The 14,774-nt window shown below is 43.1% G+C and overlaps 1 protein-coding gene across 1 annotated transcript in view; it reads left to right on the top strand.

Annotated features, from left to right (window-relative positions):
* Sbspon (somatomedin B and thrombospondin type 1 domain containing) overlaps positions 1–14,774 on the top strand; it is a 46,399-nt gene that overhangs the window by 19,722 nt on the left and 11,903 nt on the right. Inside the window, exons 5-6 of the mRNA XM_042666152.1 lie at positions 1,512–2,203; positions 12,112–12,306. Coding sequence (XP_042522086.1) covers positions 1,512–2,203; positions 12,112–12,306 — 887 coding nt within the window. The remainder of the gene's footprint in view (positions 1–1,511; positions 2,204–12,111; positions 12,307–14,774) is intronic.

Raw genomic sequence — 14,774 nt, 5'->3', positions numbered from 1 at the left:
GATTGTCTCCTTCCTGTTAGCACTTTGTTTTATGTTTTATTCCAGAAAAGGAACTTGTCAGTGGATCATTTTCCTTTACTTTGTCCTGGAACCATTCCAGATTGTTATGGCATTAAAGAATAATTATCTGCCTAAAGGCAACCCATGAAGCAGACAGCCAAAAGAAGGTGTGTGTGTGTGTGTGTGTGTGTGTGTGTGTGTGTGTGTGTGTGTGTGTGTGTGTGAACCAGTCAGTTAAAAACTCCTAATAAAAATGTAGAATTTGAATAGAAGGTAGAAGGAATAATTTGCTGTCAAGATTATTGAGTTCCAACAATGAAGAACTAAGAATACAGAAAAATAGAGAAGTATGGACTGTTTCTTTAAACTACAAAAGGACAAGAGATTTACCCAAAGAAGAAAACAAAAGTTTTCCAAAGCTGAGTTTATTTGTATAAACCCACAAAGAATCTCTTTTTGACTTTAGAGTATATTTTCTTTGGATGATAAAGTAAGATTATGTTCTACGTTGTTCAGACTATTTGTGGTTTGAGTTGACAAGATATGATTCTTATATAATGGATTTATTTTTTAGATTTGATTGCTATATATATATTTACTAATTTTGTTGTGAAGTGGTTTTCTTTTTCATTTTTAGTTTTGGCATTTTTGTTATTCCTCCAAGGAATAAGGAAGAAAATTAGTGTCTGAATTTAATTTGCGATCTTAGATTCATGGAAGCAGAAAACATTTCTCACAATAACATACTAGTTTAAATGACTGAAGAACATAATAAAATGAACATTGTAGAATACATTTTAGTGAGTAAAAAAGAAAGGGAATGGAGAATATAATGCATTTGGAGAGAGAAAGGCAAGAAACTACATCTAAAAAGTAAGGCTTGGGAGTTTTGCTCAGAAAGCTTGTACTCAATCCCCAGTCCCTCAAAAACAAAAGAAAAAACAGGTAAACAAACAACGGAATAAAACCTAGAGATAGGCAAATAGTCTGTTAAAATGGGAGTTACCACCGGGCACTGGTGGCTAAGCTTGTAGTCCTAGCTATTCAGGAGGCAGAGATCTGAGAATCACTGAAGCCAGCCTAGGTAGGAAAGCCAGTGAGACTCATCGTCAATCACCCACCAAAAAGAAAAAAGAAAAAAAAAAGCTGGAAGTGGAGCTGTGGTTCAGGTGGTAGACTATTAGCCTTGAGCCAGAAGTTCGGGAAAGCGACCAGAGACTAAGATACAATCGAGGGGGATTACTTCGTTATTTACATTTCATAGTTATTATCCTAAACATTGATTAAGTGTCACTTAGGAGAGTGGTGTTTTCCTGGGGCAGAAAAATCCCACTATAAATCGCAGGGAAAAAAAAAAGTAGTTGCGTCCCCAGTTCATCTCCCCTTCTCTGGGTCCGAAGGAGGCGCAGAAAGTTGTAGAACGCTGTAGAATGGGTGGCTGCACCAGGTCAGGGTGGGTGCTGGTGACATCCGTTAGGCGCTCGGTCCAGTGGTCCCTAATTGGTCCCCAGAGATCAAGAAAGTTTGGAGCCGGAAAAATTTAGAAAAAAAAAAAAGAAGAAGAAGTCTTTCTGGGCCGGGTTCGTGGACGCAGCCGGCTCCCCACACCCCTCTCCCGCCCGCGGAGCACCTGCTTTCCGGTCTCCCCCTCCCCTGGGCCGTGCCCCGCGCGGGGCTGGGGCGCGGCCGGCCCACAGGCTGGCAGCCGCGAGGAGTGGGTGGCGCCCTAGCGCGGGCTGTGGGCGCGTCCCACCTGGGCTGGGGCCACCCCAAGCCGGAGCCCGTCGGGCGCGGGGCCAGGCTGGGGAGGGGCCGCGGGGAAGGGCGGAGGGCCGAGGACCCAGGGCCGCGGAGGGCGGGGGCGGCGGCGCGGGGCCCGGCCGACCGGTGCTTTTCGGACGGACGGTTCTGGCGGCTCCGGGGCTGGTGCGAGCCGAGCGCTTGTCCCCAGGGTCCGTGGCGTTGGCAGGTGCCGTCGGAGCGATGGCCACGAGGGCCCTGTGGCTGGTGCTGTGCGCGCTGGCGCGACTGTGGCCGGGGGTCTTAGCGGGCTGCGCCGAGGCCGGGCGCTGCTGCCCGGGCCGGGACCCAGCCTGCTTTGCCCGAGGCTGGAGGCTGGACAGGGTCTACGGGACTTGCTTCTGCGACCAAGCCTGCCGCCTCGCTGGGGACTGCTGCTTCGACTACGCCAGGGCATGCCCAGGTGGGTGGCCGGGGGGCCCGGGGAGCGACACCAGCCATTCGCCCACAGCCAGCTGGCATAGAGCTGGGCACTGGTCTGCAGCCCCAAAGCTAGAGGTCTCCTAGTCCCTTCCATTCCAGCGCGTCCAGTCCAATCCATCCCTTCCGGCCCATCCCAGCCACCTCCATCCAGCATACCCAGCTCAGTCCGCTTAGGGCCTCTCCGTTTCCCCAGCTAAGACAGCTCCGCAGCACCCCTCCCCAGCAGGGTCTGGCTGGCTGCAGCTAGGGCCCTCTGCTCATCCTTTGGAAGAATTTGAGATCCTCTCTGTGACTCAGGAGCTCCAGCTAGGTAGGGCCGCATAGTTCTGGAAAGATGTCACTGCCAGGGCGGAGCCCTTAGGCCAGGCTCAGCTAGATTCAGTGAACCTCCAGGGATCTTTGGAGTGATGGCCAGAGAAAGAAAGTGTATCCATCCCACTTTGGGTTACACTTGCATGGAGAGGGCCCTTCTCTTTAAAGAGCAAATTCTGGGAGAACTGAGGACTCTTCACCTCTGGACTCTATGATGTAGCTCAGTTCAGTATGCTCTTAGGATTCGGTTTTACCTATGTAGCCTCAAGATTTTTATTTCAAAGTCCCGTGTGTCTGTGTGTGTATATGTGTATGTGTGTGTGTCGGGGGGGGGGGGGGGGGTCCTGTACTTTAACTCAGGGCCTGGGCATTGTCCCTGAGGTTTTTTGCTCACGCATGGCACTCTACCACTTGAGTCACAGCTCTACTCCCGGCTTTTTTGGTGGCTAAGTTGGAGATAAGAGTCTCACAGACTTTCCTGCCTGAGCTGGCTTTGAACCATAGTCTTCAGGTCTCAGCCTCTTGAGTACCTAGGATTATAGGTGTGACTCACAACCAGCTCCTGTTGTGTTTTTTCATCTTGCTGGTTTTCTTTTCGAGTCGGGTCTTTCCCACATTAGCTCACAGACCCTCTCCACTCTGGAGAGTGCAGTAAATGCTGGCTTGATTGGGTTAAAAAGTAAGGGAAGACATGGTGAGCACAGTCCTGAAGAACCAGAGTGTTCATCTGAGAGAAGTTAGCTCTGAAAGTCAAAAGTGGCAACGCTCCTTCTTAGTCTCACTGCCCCAGAGCCCACACCTTTTGTGAGCCCACACCCATTCAAGCTTCAGGATCCCAGCATGGGGTATTCAGGCCCTGAGAGCAGGAGACCACATGGGGCTGAGTGCTTCTGCCTTTGGCCAAGGGAAGGGGCTCCCAGGCCCAGGCCAGACCAATCCCTAGGCCTGATGCTCAGAAAACCTGATTTGTTGACTCTAGTTCAGAGCTAATGATTTACCTTGTGAATAGAGATTTTCTTTTTGATAAACTTCCTTGTAGGTTCTGCTCCAAGAGCGTGGTATTATACCTCTAAAATTAAGGGAGGAAAGGCAGGTATTCAGGAAATGAAGCATCCTCAAGCCAGATGTCCCCCAACATCCCTCACAGCCTCTTAAACCTCTTGCCTCCTGACCTGCATGACTCAAGAAAAGCTCCTCCCACTTCTGCAGTCATTCGCTCACAAGGAGCCTGTCTATATTTGAAAGATAATCATAGGATTTATGTAGTGCAGATAACATATCCAAGTCTATGCACAGAGATGGAAAGATATTGGAGATGGAGTTCCTCATCTAGCCAGGAATACATGCAAAAATGAGTGTAACATGCTCAATAGAGTAGTCCCCTCCTATTTGCAGGTGGTGCATCCCAAAACACCCAGTGGATGCCTGAAAAGATAGGTAATGCTAACTCTAGGTCTACTGTGACTTTTTCTGTATCATTGCAATGCTGTCATATAGCTGTCCACATTAATCTATCCTCCCATGTTTTATGCCCTGGTGATGGCTTTACATAGTTATTATTGTGCTTTAGGACTGCTATGAAGTAAAGATTACTTAAACATAAAACAAACTACAGATATTCCACAGTTGATTTGATAACGAAGAAGATGGCTACAAAGTGACTTGTGACAGGGTAGCCTATTCAGCACTGATACACTGGACAAAGGGATGATTCACATCCAAGGTGAGACAGGGAAGCATGGTACGAGATTTTATCACACTACTCAGAACAATGTGCAGTTCAAGACTTATGAATTATTTATTACTGGAAGTTTTCAATTTAATATGCTCAAACAATGGTTTGCTGTGGATTCCTGAAACTGAAATTGGGGATGAAGGAGAATTATGACCAAAATAGGTGATCTGGGAGGAAAAACCTAGAGCTGAGGAATTCAAGGAAGACTTTGCAAAGGAAGTTCTGGGCAACCTAATCCTTAAGAGTAACAGAGAGGTCTTCAGCAGAAGGGGTCACTGAGACGGTCATGATTAGCTGTGCCAAGCACGGAGGATAAACAGTGAACGGGGGAGGGGGGGGTGACCGTGAAGGTGGGGGGATATCGTCGGCTCTGAAGAGATTTAGGCATTCTAGGTGAGTGGGGAAAGGTTAGGCAAGCGTGGTGAAAGGAGCTTTCTTTTATTTATTTTATTTTATTGTATTGTAAGGGTGATGTACAGAGGGATTACAGTTACATAAGTAAGGTATGAGTACATTTCTTGTCGAACATTGTTACCCCTTCCTTGTTTTCTCCCACTTTCTCTCTCCCCCACTCCCCCCGACTCCCTCCCCTGAAAAGTTGTAAAGTTCATTTCCAACATAGTTCTCCTGAGTATTGCTGTTGCATTAGTTCAACTTTTGTCCTTTGTCTCAACATTTTGTTATTCCCCTTCCCTTCCCCAAATTATATATATATATATATATATATATATATATATATATATATATATATACAAGCAGGGTACCAAAATCAAAACCAGTGACAACAGGGGATAAACCAAAGAGGAGGGAAAAAACCAAAAAGGAATAACTTCACATAGTACATTAAAAACAAAAAACCTCTTGTTTAGATATCTTGGAGTTCATTTCAATTAGCATCATTTTATATAGTCATATGTACATAACTATTGAGCTTTTGTGATCCTCTGCTAGGATTATCTTAGACATATACTAATTATTACAAATGAGGGAAACCACAGAGCCTATGTTTCTTTGGGTTTGGCTTACTTCATTTCAATGTGATTTTTCCACATCTTTCTATTTCCTTACGAATGGGGCGATATCATTCTTTCTGATGGAAACATAAAATTCCATTGTGTATAATACCCCATTTTCTTGATCCATTCATCTACCGAGGGGCATCTGGGTTGGTTCCATATCTTAATTGTGGTAAATAATGCTGCAATTAACATAGTTGTCCTGGTAATTTTAGTGTTGCCTTGTTTGTGATTGTTTGGGTAAAAGCCCAGCAGTGGGATTGCTAGATCATAGGGGACCACTATGTTTAGTCTCTTGAGGAACTGAAGTGCTTACTTTCTAATGAAACCTGACAATACAATAAGCTCTAGATCCATCCAAGCCTTTTTTATTTTATTTATTTATTATTTTTGTTCCAGTCCTATGGCTTGAAATTAAGGCCTGGTCCCTGAGCCTGTCTTTGAGCTTTTTTGCTCAAGGCTTTACCACTTGAGCCACAGGTCCACTTCCAACTTTTTGGTGGTTAACTGGAGATAAGAGTCTCAAGAACTTTCATACTTGGGCTGACTTTGACTGTGATTCTCAGATCTCAGCCTTCTGAGTAGCTACAATCAATGGAATGAGGCACTGGTGTCTAGTTCAGGAGCTCTTCTTGATAAGAAAGGTCCTTTCCTCAACACTATACTTTCTCTTGAAGTTTGCTATTTCTTGCCTTGTCACAGCTCTATAATTTGTTGTTGCTTCCAAAGACTGTGATAATTTTTTATTTGATATCTGGTAGTTGGCACACACTAAGTATTCAGTATTTGTTGAATGCATGAAAGAATAAATAAAAAGGCATTGGCTAAGTCCTCCCTACGTAACATTCTACATGACTAGATGTAGTCTGCTCATTAGTAGAAGCCAAAACACTGAGTGAAGGTCCAGAGAAAGAGAGAAAGAGAGCAGGACGAGAGGGGCAAATCAGAGGCTCCTATAGTCAAAAGCACTGGGGTTCTCAACCAAGACTAGCGTGGTTTTCTGGCAATGGTGAATCCAGGAGGTGTCACCTGGAAGGAACATTATTTTCTATGCTTTAAAATTAAGGACCTCTTTAACCTCTCTTGGTTGTCCTTCAAGTCCTTTCTAATATATTTACATCCCCTTCCAGTACTACATCTTACAAGTAACAAGCACCTCCTTTCATTTTATTATCTGTAGTGTGAAGGGGGGTATTCCCTTTTATTGGATCGCAATTTCCCTCACTCATGAGTTTCAAAAGATGGTCGAAAGGATTTTGTGTTTATTTTCTCAGTACCACTTGCTGTCATACCATTTCCAAATGTTCCTTTCACTCCCAGCATGAACTTGCAAACACAAGGGACTCTAGTTTAGCTCTCCATGGACACCTTTCATTTTGCAGTTGGCTGGATTTTCTCCAGATCCACTCACAGTTTGGTGAGTTGTACCAACAGAACTGAACACAGTATTCTCCGTAGGTACCTACCAATGAATAAATAAGAAAAGGTGTTTTTCTAATGCCTTTCGTGATGGTGCAACACACACACACACACACACACACACACACGCACGCACACACACACACATATGCATGCATATTCACAGCCTACAGAGAACCACAAATTAACCTTCTATTCAAGAACTAGTACTTTGCTTTGTAAACTACTGTTTAGATCATTTCTTCTTCAGCATAAAGCCTTGTTCTCGTTTTCTTGTAGCAGTGTCTCCTTAGCTAATCACACAGAGTCAAGTGCTCTCCTCTGTAATTTAGCCTTGCTTGCTTGGCTTTGTGCCATCTCAATGTCTAAGGCCACCCACAACCAACTGCTTTCTCCTCCACATCAAGTTCAAATAGTCATAATAGTTTCTATAGAAATACTCTCTATATACTTTATTTGCTCACAGCTATACCCATTTATGCATAGCTATTACTTCTTGATACTCTGTGGAAGGAAAATGAAAACATTTCTCCCCTACCCCCACCTCTGCCAGCATCCTCATAAACACACTCATGTCATGGTAACACAATTTTAAATATCTGCCATCTGTTCCTTTTCTATACAACCTTGCCATGGGTTCTCTGAGAACCAAAAGAGACTGTATTGTCCAAGGCCCTAGTTACCCTTCAAAAAGCTCCTGTGAACTGATCAGTATTTTTACCTCCGTGTTATCTAGTCCTGAATGATTTACAGACATAACTAGATAAAGAAATGCTAGCAAAGCCATGGAATTCATTAGACAAATAGAATTTTACACATCATGTAAACTAGAAAAAAAGAAGATACAAATTTAAGTTTTAAAAGATAAGGATGCTTTTGAAACCCCAATGAAATGAGTTTACAAAGTAAATACTTCCCCCCACCCCTAAAATAACATATATCTTCTAAGGGAATTTTGCTTGCATATGACTTGCTGTCCAAACTATATGGTCATGAGAAAATGTGCTGCACTCTTATGTGTTGGTTCATCACTGAAATATATAGCTGTTCTTGGCCACTCCCCTGCGTCTGGGTTTAGGGGTTTATGAGAACCAGAAAGCTCTTGGGATAGATGAGTTGGTAAGTCAAGAAGGGCTCAGTCATTCTTTATATTCTGGACTATCCATTATTTCACTTCCCAGTGAGCTGAGTTCTAGAGGTGCCCACTCAACCTTCCAGTGGCAACCTAGATATCTACTTTGTGGCTCTACTCCCTTCTGGTGCTTCCTGGAATCACTTCCCAAAGACATGACTTGCTTTCAAACCCATATCTCATGATGTGGATTGTTTCTTCGGGAAACCTGGTCTGAGTTTAAAGAAAAAAGAGAAGAAAAAGCTTGAGGAGCTTCCTGAATCCATGGATTCTAGCCTTCCTTCCCTTGCATGGGATGAGATGATGTGATGGAATCCTATCAGTAGTTAAGAAGCTGTGACAAGCTTGGACTGTAGGGCAATCTTGCCTCTAGCTGCCCAGGTAACACAATCTACCAGCTTCTGGTAACAGCTGGTAACCAAGTTAGATACAGAGAATATTTTAGAATGCTGTATATCAATGTGAATTAGACAAGCTTCAATGGGGAAAAGGACAATGTTAATGGAATAGTTCAAAAGGAAATGTGTGTCATCCAGCTGTAATATATGACTTGTAATAAATCTGTCAGAAGTTCCTGTGCTTCCCCTAACCTCTGTGACCAAAGATCTCTTGTGATCTATGATGACTTCCAGGGCAAATAGTCAAAAGTTCACAAGTGAATCAAAAATAAAATCTTGATTTAGAAGATAATACCTGAGATTAACCTACCAACACACAATAATATTTTCTGGAACTCTTTTTTTATTCATGTGATTCTTTATGAGATTTTACCCATTTTATCTTATGATAAAGTCATAAAGATTTATGTCATGTTCCTGGACTTTGTGGTTCTCTTTATGGTCATTAATTTTTTATTTAATTATTTTATTTTATTTACCTTTTTCAGACGTCTCATTAAGTTGCCAGGCTAGTCTCAAACTCCTGGGCTTAAGTGATCATCCTCCTGCCTCAGTTGCTAATAGCTGGGACTATAGATGCACCACTGTGGCTGGCTCTGTATGGAGCTTTTGAAGTCATGGATTGGAAAACAGGAAATAGCTTTCTGTCAAGGACAAACTTAGCAACAAGAACAACAACAACTGATGTAATGAATCTGTGATTTTTAGGACTTCAACAATGGGACGAAACCAAATAAACTAAATGTTGGTCAAGAAACACATTTGTTAAAGAATTCCTAAGACCCTAAATGTAGTCAGAAAATTCTTCCCAATATGCCCTTTCACAATACGGATAGGGCAAACTGAAGGCCATATTACTACATTTTTATATTAACAGTGCAAACTTTATATTATAGTCCTAATATTAACATTTGAAATAAATGCATGTAAAATATATTACTAGGAGCTGGTGGCTCACTCTTATAATCTTAGCCACTCAGAAGGTTGAAAGGATCACATTTTGAAGGCAACTTGGGTACGAAAGTCCATGAGACTCTTATCTCCAATTAACCACAAAAACCCAGAAGTAAAACTGTGTCTCAAGTGGTAGAATGCTAGCCTTGAGCACAAAAGTTCAGGAACAGTGACCAGGCCCAGAATTCAAGCCCCTGGAATGGCAAAAAAAAAAAAACCAACAAAAAAACAGAAGTATTAAGTATTGTTCAGGTCCAACACATCAGGGCAGGACTATCTAGACTCAAGGATGAAGAAGTGTTGTATTGACAGGATAAAGGACATAGCAGTCCTCAAACTCGCTCCCAGTCTGCATGTCTTTTGGCTGAATGGGCAATGAAATAATGGTATCATGAAAATAAAAAGGAAGGGGTCAACAAGAGGTGAGCAGAGCAAAAAGTGAACTGTTACTGATTTTTCCAAAAGATTTATGCATGCAGATAAAAAATAAACACTATGGGGCTACGAATGTCGCTTAGTGGTAGAGTGCTTTTCTAGCATGCATGAAGTCCTGGGTTCTATTCCTCAGTACCACATAAACAGAAAAAGCCGGAAGTGGTGCTGTGGCTCAAGTGGTAGAGTGCTAACCTTGAGCAACAAAAGCTCAGAGACAGTGCCCAGGCCCTAAGTTCAAGCGCCAGGACTTGCAAAAATTGAAATAAAATAAACAAATAAAAATTAATATGGCTTATTCTTGATTTTTAGCATAGTTGGTTTTTGAGACCAATAGATTTTAAAGTGAAAGAAAGTCATGCTTAAAATAGCATTGTGGGAGGGGAGTGGTGTACTCATAAGCTGACTTGTTGAATTAAAATCCCTTTGTACAACTGCTTAAAGATTATAAAACATAGTATTGAAAATTTAAAATTACTGACTTGTGATGTTGTCTGTGATCCTTTTCATGTCAGAGGTAAGCTATGTGCTGCCAAATATGTCTTTCCCAGACCATGAACCCTAAACTAGAATGTGCTGATAGGCAAAATGAGTTTTCACATACAAACTGACAGAAGTACAAATCAAGGTTGGAAAGCAGTCAGAGTGATTTCCAGCACAAAATGCCAAGAACTTGAAAGTATGAAGGTAATAGGAAAAGTGGGTCTCATTTTGTGGCAATGAAAGTTTTATCATTTGTTTCAGAAGTATTCTGTCTTCTTTTTCTTTTATTCTCCTATATTCTCTTTCGAATCCAGAAACAACTCAATTTAAATATTCATTACAGGCTGGCAAGGTGGCACACATCTGTACTCCCAGTACTAAAGAGGCTGAGGTGGGAAGATCACTTGGGTTCAGGAAATGGAACCAGCCTGACTAACATAATAAGACTCCCATCACAAACACACATTAGTTAATTGATTAGAGAATCAATTAATTAATTAAAAATAAAACTCATTACTGTCCTTTAAAATGATTCATTAAAGCCTTCATTGGAATAATTAATAACAAAATCAATTGATTTGGTAGTCATGGGTAAGAAAACTGCAATCTGAATCCCATCTTCAGATCTGGTAATCAATGAGAAACTGATTGGCTTTGCCCATCAGGTTAGTCCTAAGACATGTCATTTGACTCTAGAGAGCAATCTGGCACATGCCCAGTTGCTAAAAACCAGCTGAGTTCTACCATGTACCAAATGTGTACTTGTACTGATTAGAATAAGACTAGAACCAAATCTAGTCTTGCCCTGACTTTCTCTGTTCATAGCTGCTGACTGCTCATCTCTGAATTCTAGCTCTTACAGTTAGATCATAAGACTGTGATCCAGGGAGGATGAGATCAGAGAAAGAGGGAGAAGCCTAGAGTGTACAGACCCTGTATGTGGCCTTAAGCTACTGGTCAATACATTTGCTGAGAAGAATTGACTGGGTAAGTGATGAGATTTATTGGTGGATGAAAATACATTTTCTTCTTCAAGTTTCTTTCCCCTCTCCCTATGTTGTCTATATATGAATATGCATTATTATTAAATAACAAATACTCTGAGCAGAGAGGATGGAGAGAAAATGACTATCCATATGTGGATGAAGTTAAGGAGAAACAAATTAATTATAGCACAGTAGGGTGATTATGGCTGGGATAATAACTTCTGTATTTCAAATGGCTGGTAGAGAAGATTTCGAGTGTGATTTAGGGTTTGTTTTTTTTTCTTCCAGGAGTGGGGGGATTGATGCTGGAATTGGGGCTTGAACTCAGGGCCTGGATAATGTCACTTAGGTTCTTTGCTCAAGGTTGACACTATCGCATGAGCCACTGCTTCACTTCTAGCTTTTTGGTGATTAATATAAGAGTCTTTTGGATTTGTCTGCCCGGGCTGGTTTTGAACCATGATCCTTAGAATGCAGTCTTCTGAGTAACTAGGATTTCAGATAGGAGCCAGCAGAGCCCTGCTGTTGAATGTTCTAAACAACAGAGGATAGCTAAATATGAGGTGGTAGACATGCCAGTTATCTAGCTCTGATCGTAACCCGTTGCACACATGTATTTAAAGGGCACATTGTACTCCATAAATATGTATGTAAACTACATGATAGAAAAAAGAAAAGAATATGAGCAGGCACAGATAAAGTTAATAGCAAGGACAAAATAAAAGCAAAGATGTCTTTGGGGGTATGCGGAAGTAGCCTGAAGGAATTTATTTGGGTGTGTGAACCTGGCTTCGGATCCCAGAGTGATCTGCCTGCCTCTCAGAGGTACTTAATTATCAGTTACCCATCAGGGCTGGTGGAGTCAATGTAAACTGCGACCTGCTTTGTGCGTTCCCCTGATAGATGGCTATGATCAAGGTGAAGTTGACTTGGGCTAGCCTCCATTGTTTGTGTTGGCAGGAACCATCTGGCAGCTTGGGTGGTTTTACTCAGGTGACCAACCTGTTCTGCTGTTTTCCAGCTCGGCCCTGCTTTGTTGGAGAGTGGAGCCCTTGGAGTGGCTGTGCAGGCCAGTGCAGGCCAACATCACGCGTGCGCAGGCGCGTGGTGCGCCAGGAGCCCCAGAACGGTGGGGCGCCCTGCCCGCCCCTGGAAGAGAGAGCCGGTTGCCTGGAGTACTCCACGTCACAGGGCCAGGACTGCGGGCACTCCTTTGGTATTGGTGTCTTCCTGGTTTCTGTCCTTGTTATCTTTGATGACTTCCTAACCGCTTCATTCCATAAAAGGCCATTTGCTGTCAGGGGAAAGTTCCACACTCTGCAGGCAGTGGGCTGGGCTGCTCTGCCCCAAGTAGATAGGAAGCTCCGGAAATGCTTAATAAAGACATTAATGACCCGCTGCACAAATGCTTGCCTATCCCTCCCTTCCCTCAGTGTGATTTTTAAACCTAATGGCTTATTTTCTTTGTGCATGCATTCAATAATAAATCACGTGGACATGGTGCTTCCCGCCCCTCTCCTCCCCCCCCCCCCCCCCAGCTACAGCCCTAGCCCTCAGAATAATGCATGTGCATTATTCTGAACCTATCATGCAGGTGACAGAGGACTTAAATACAGCCATAATATCTTTCTATTTCCACTGTAAGTCCAATGGGATTTTAATTTACCTCTTACTGTTGTGCACGCACAAATGTGATAATGATAGAAAAAGTGGTCAACTTTTTAAATGAAAGAAATGATTTATTTGAAATACTTGCCTCTTAAGTTGACCGGACTAGGGCTACTGTGCTGATTTGAAAGAATTCCTTGGACTGGGCAAAGTGGTAAACACAACCAGAGTCCCAGCTACTTAGGAGGCAGAGGTAGGAGCATCACTTAAGCCTAACTGCTGAAGGCCTGGCTGGGCAACATAGCAGGCCTCTGTCTCAAGAGAGGGGTGGGAAGGAGAGAAGGGAAGCAGGGAAGATAGCTGAGGTTATGGACTAGCCAATGAAGGGGCTAGGAGCTGGATCATGAATGATCTAGGACCTCCACAACCTCAAAAAGAAGGAGATGAAAAAAAAAAACAAACACAAAAACCAGTGTCAATGTGTTGATCTAGATTGAACCCAATAGGGCAAAACAGTGACTACTCAGGATAACAAAGACCATGTGTGGTTTTTTCCCATAAGAGCATGGAAAATGTTATGTCAACACAATCCTTATCAAGCTATTATACTCCATATTTATTTATTGAGAATCGACTTGCTATCAGGCATGGGCTGGAGGCCAGGGCCCCTGGAGGGGAAGAAAAGTGACCCAGAGCCTGCTAGCATGCAGCTCATTATCTAGTGGAGGGAAACACAGTTATCAGATTATCACAGCAAATTAATCCCAGAAAATGACAGCTGTGGTAATGAGTAGAGTTAGTAGCAAATGAGCAAGCAGCCCATGGAACTCTGAACAAATAGGTAGGGAACAGTGAGGACTTCCCTGGAGATAGGGCTCAGAATGCAGAACAACTCAGTCAGACAGACTAGAATAGTTAAATCCTGTGGTCAGGTGTAGGGGCTGTGAAAGATTTCAAGGCCGATCAAGGTCAAAACATGATCATAAGAGGCTGTAACACAGCAGGCCTTATTGGGAAGTGCTTGGACAAATTCTCACAGCACAAGGCTGTCCAGAGGCTTAGGGTAGGCTTGGCTCGGTGGGAGTGCCATGCAGTAGAGGAGGGTGCGAGAACTCTCAGAATAGAGGAGAGAGCATTCAGAAACTACAAAGTCAATGACAGTGTGGGTTCTTTGAACCATGAGGTTGTGCCAAATCAGTGGACAGTGGATCTTGGATATAGAGTCACAGTTCTGCAAAGAAAACAGGCCCTACATGGCCAATACTATGCTTTGGGGGCTATTTTTAAAACAACTGCGCGTGTAAAAAAAAAATTGGGATTGGTGCCCGCAGATTTTTAAGCTACAGGAATTTAGCCTGCAGTGACCACTGAAGCTGGGGACCATCCATGGTTTGTTTATATAATATTGGGAAAGTATAAGAGCCATTTGAGATACCAAAACAAGGCTGTCACGTAGGGACACTTCTTTTCTGAAGAATCCTAGAGAGCCATTAGAGTAATTTTCTGCAGGGACCATTGAAATCACATTTAGGTTTGGAAAAGATCACTCTGTAGTGAAGGGGTGAGATGGGGGTCTTATGATGAGTCAGCCATCACATTAAGTGTACAAAGAAAGAATTTATTTCTTCCAAGGTGGTTGCTTACAGAAGCAGTCATAGAGGACAACTAACACTGAGGTTCTGGGAGGAGGTTACTATATGAACTATGGGTTTTCTTGGTCGCTGTTAGAACCAACTCAATAGGAAAAGACTCCGCTCTGCTTCTGTATGGTATCTGGCTGTCAGGAGGTGTTTCCTCAGCACATTAGACCCTTGACTGCTCCCCCAGTCTGCGGTGCCCTCCTTCCTATCTCTGGGTCTCTTTACAACAGTATATTGTGGCCAGGTCAAGAAAGGGATGCTATGGAACAATGGCCAAACAGTGTGAGTGTGGGATAATGTGGCCCTGAGCAAATCTTACACATGCCTGGCCCTTGTGGGTAGAGTCTCTTCTCTGCCTGGTCATGTCCACTCCTTTCTTCTATGGCTGGCTATACCCGCTACAAATGATCTATCTTGCTACTCCTGCCACTACACT

This window comes from Dipodomys spectabilis, unplaced genomic scaffold (assembly GCF_019054845.1).
Source record: "Dipodomys spectabilis isolate Male_0828 unplaced genomic scaffold, ASM1905484v1 ptg000015l, whole genome shotgun sequence".
NCBI lineage: Eukaryota > Metazoa > Chordata > Mammalia > Rodentia > Heteromyidae > Dipodomys > Dipodomys spectabilis.
The sequence above is the reverse complement of the archived record's forward strand: the minus strand, read 5'-3'. Positions and strand labels throughout refer to the sequence as shown.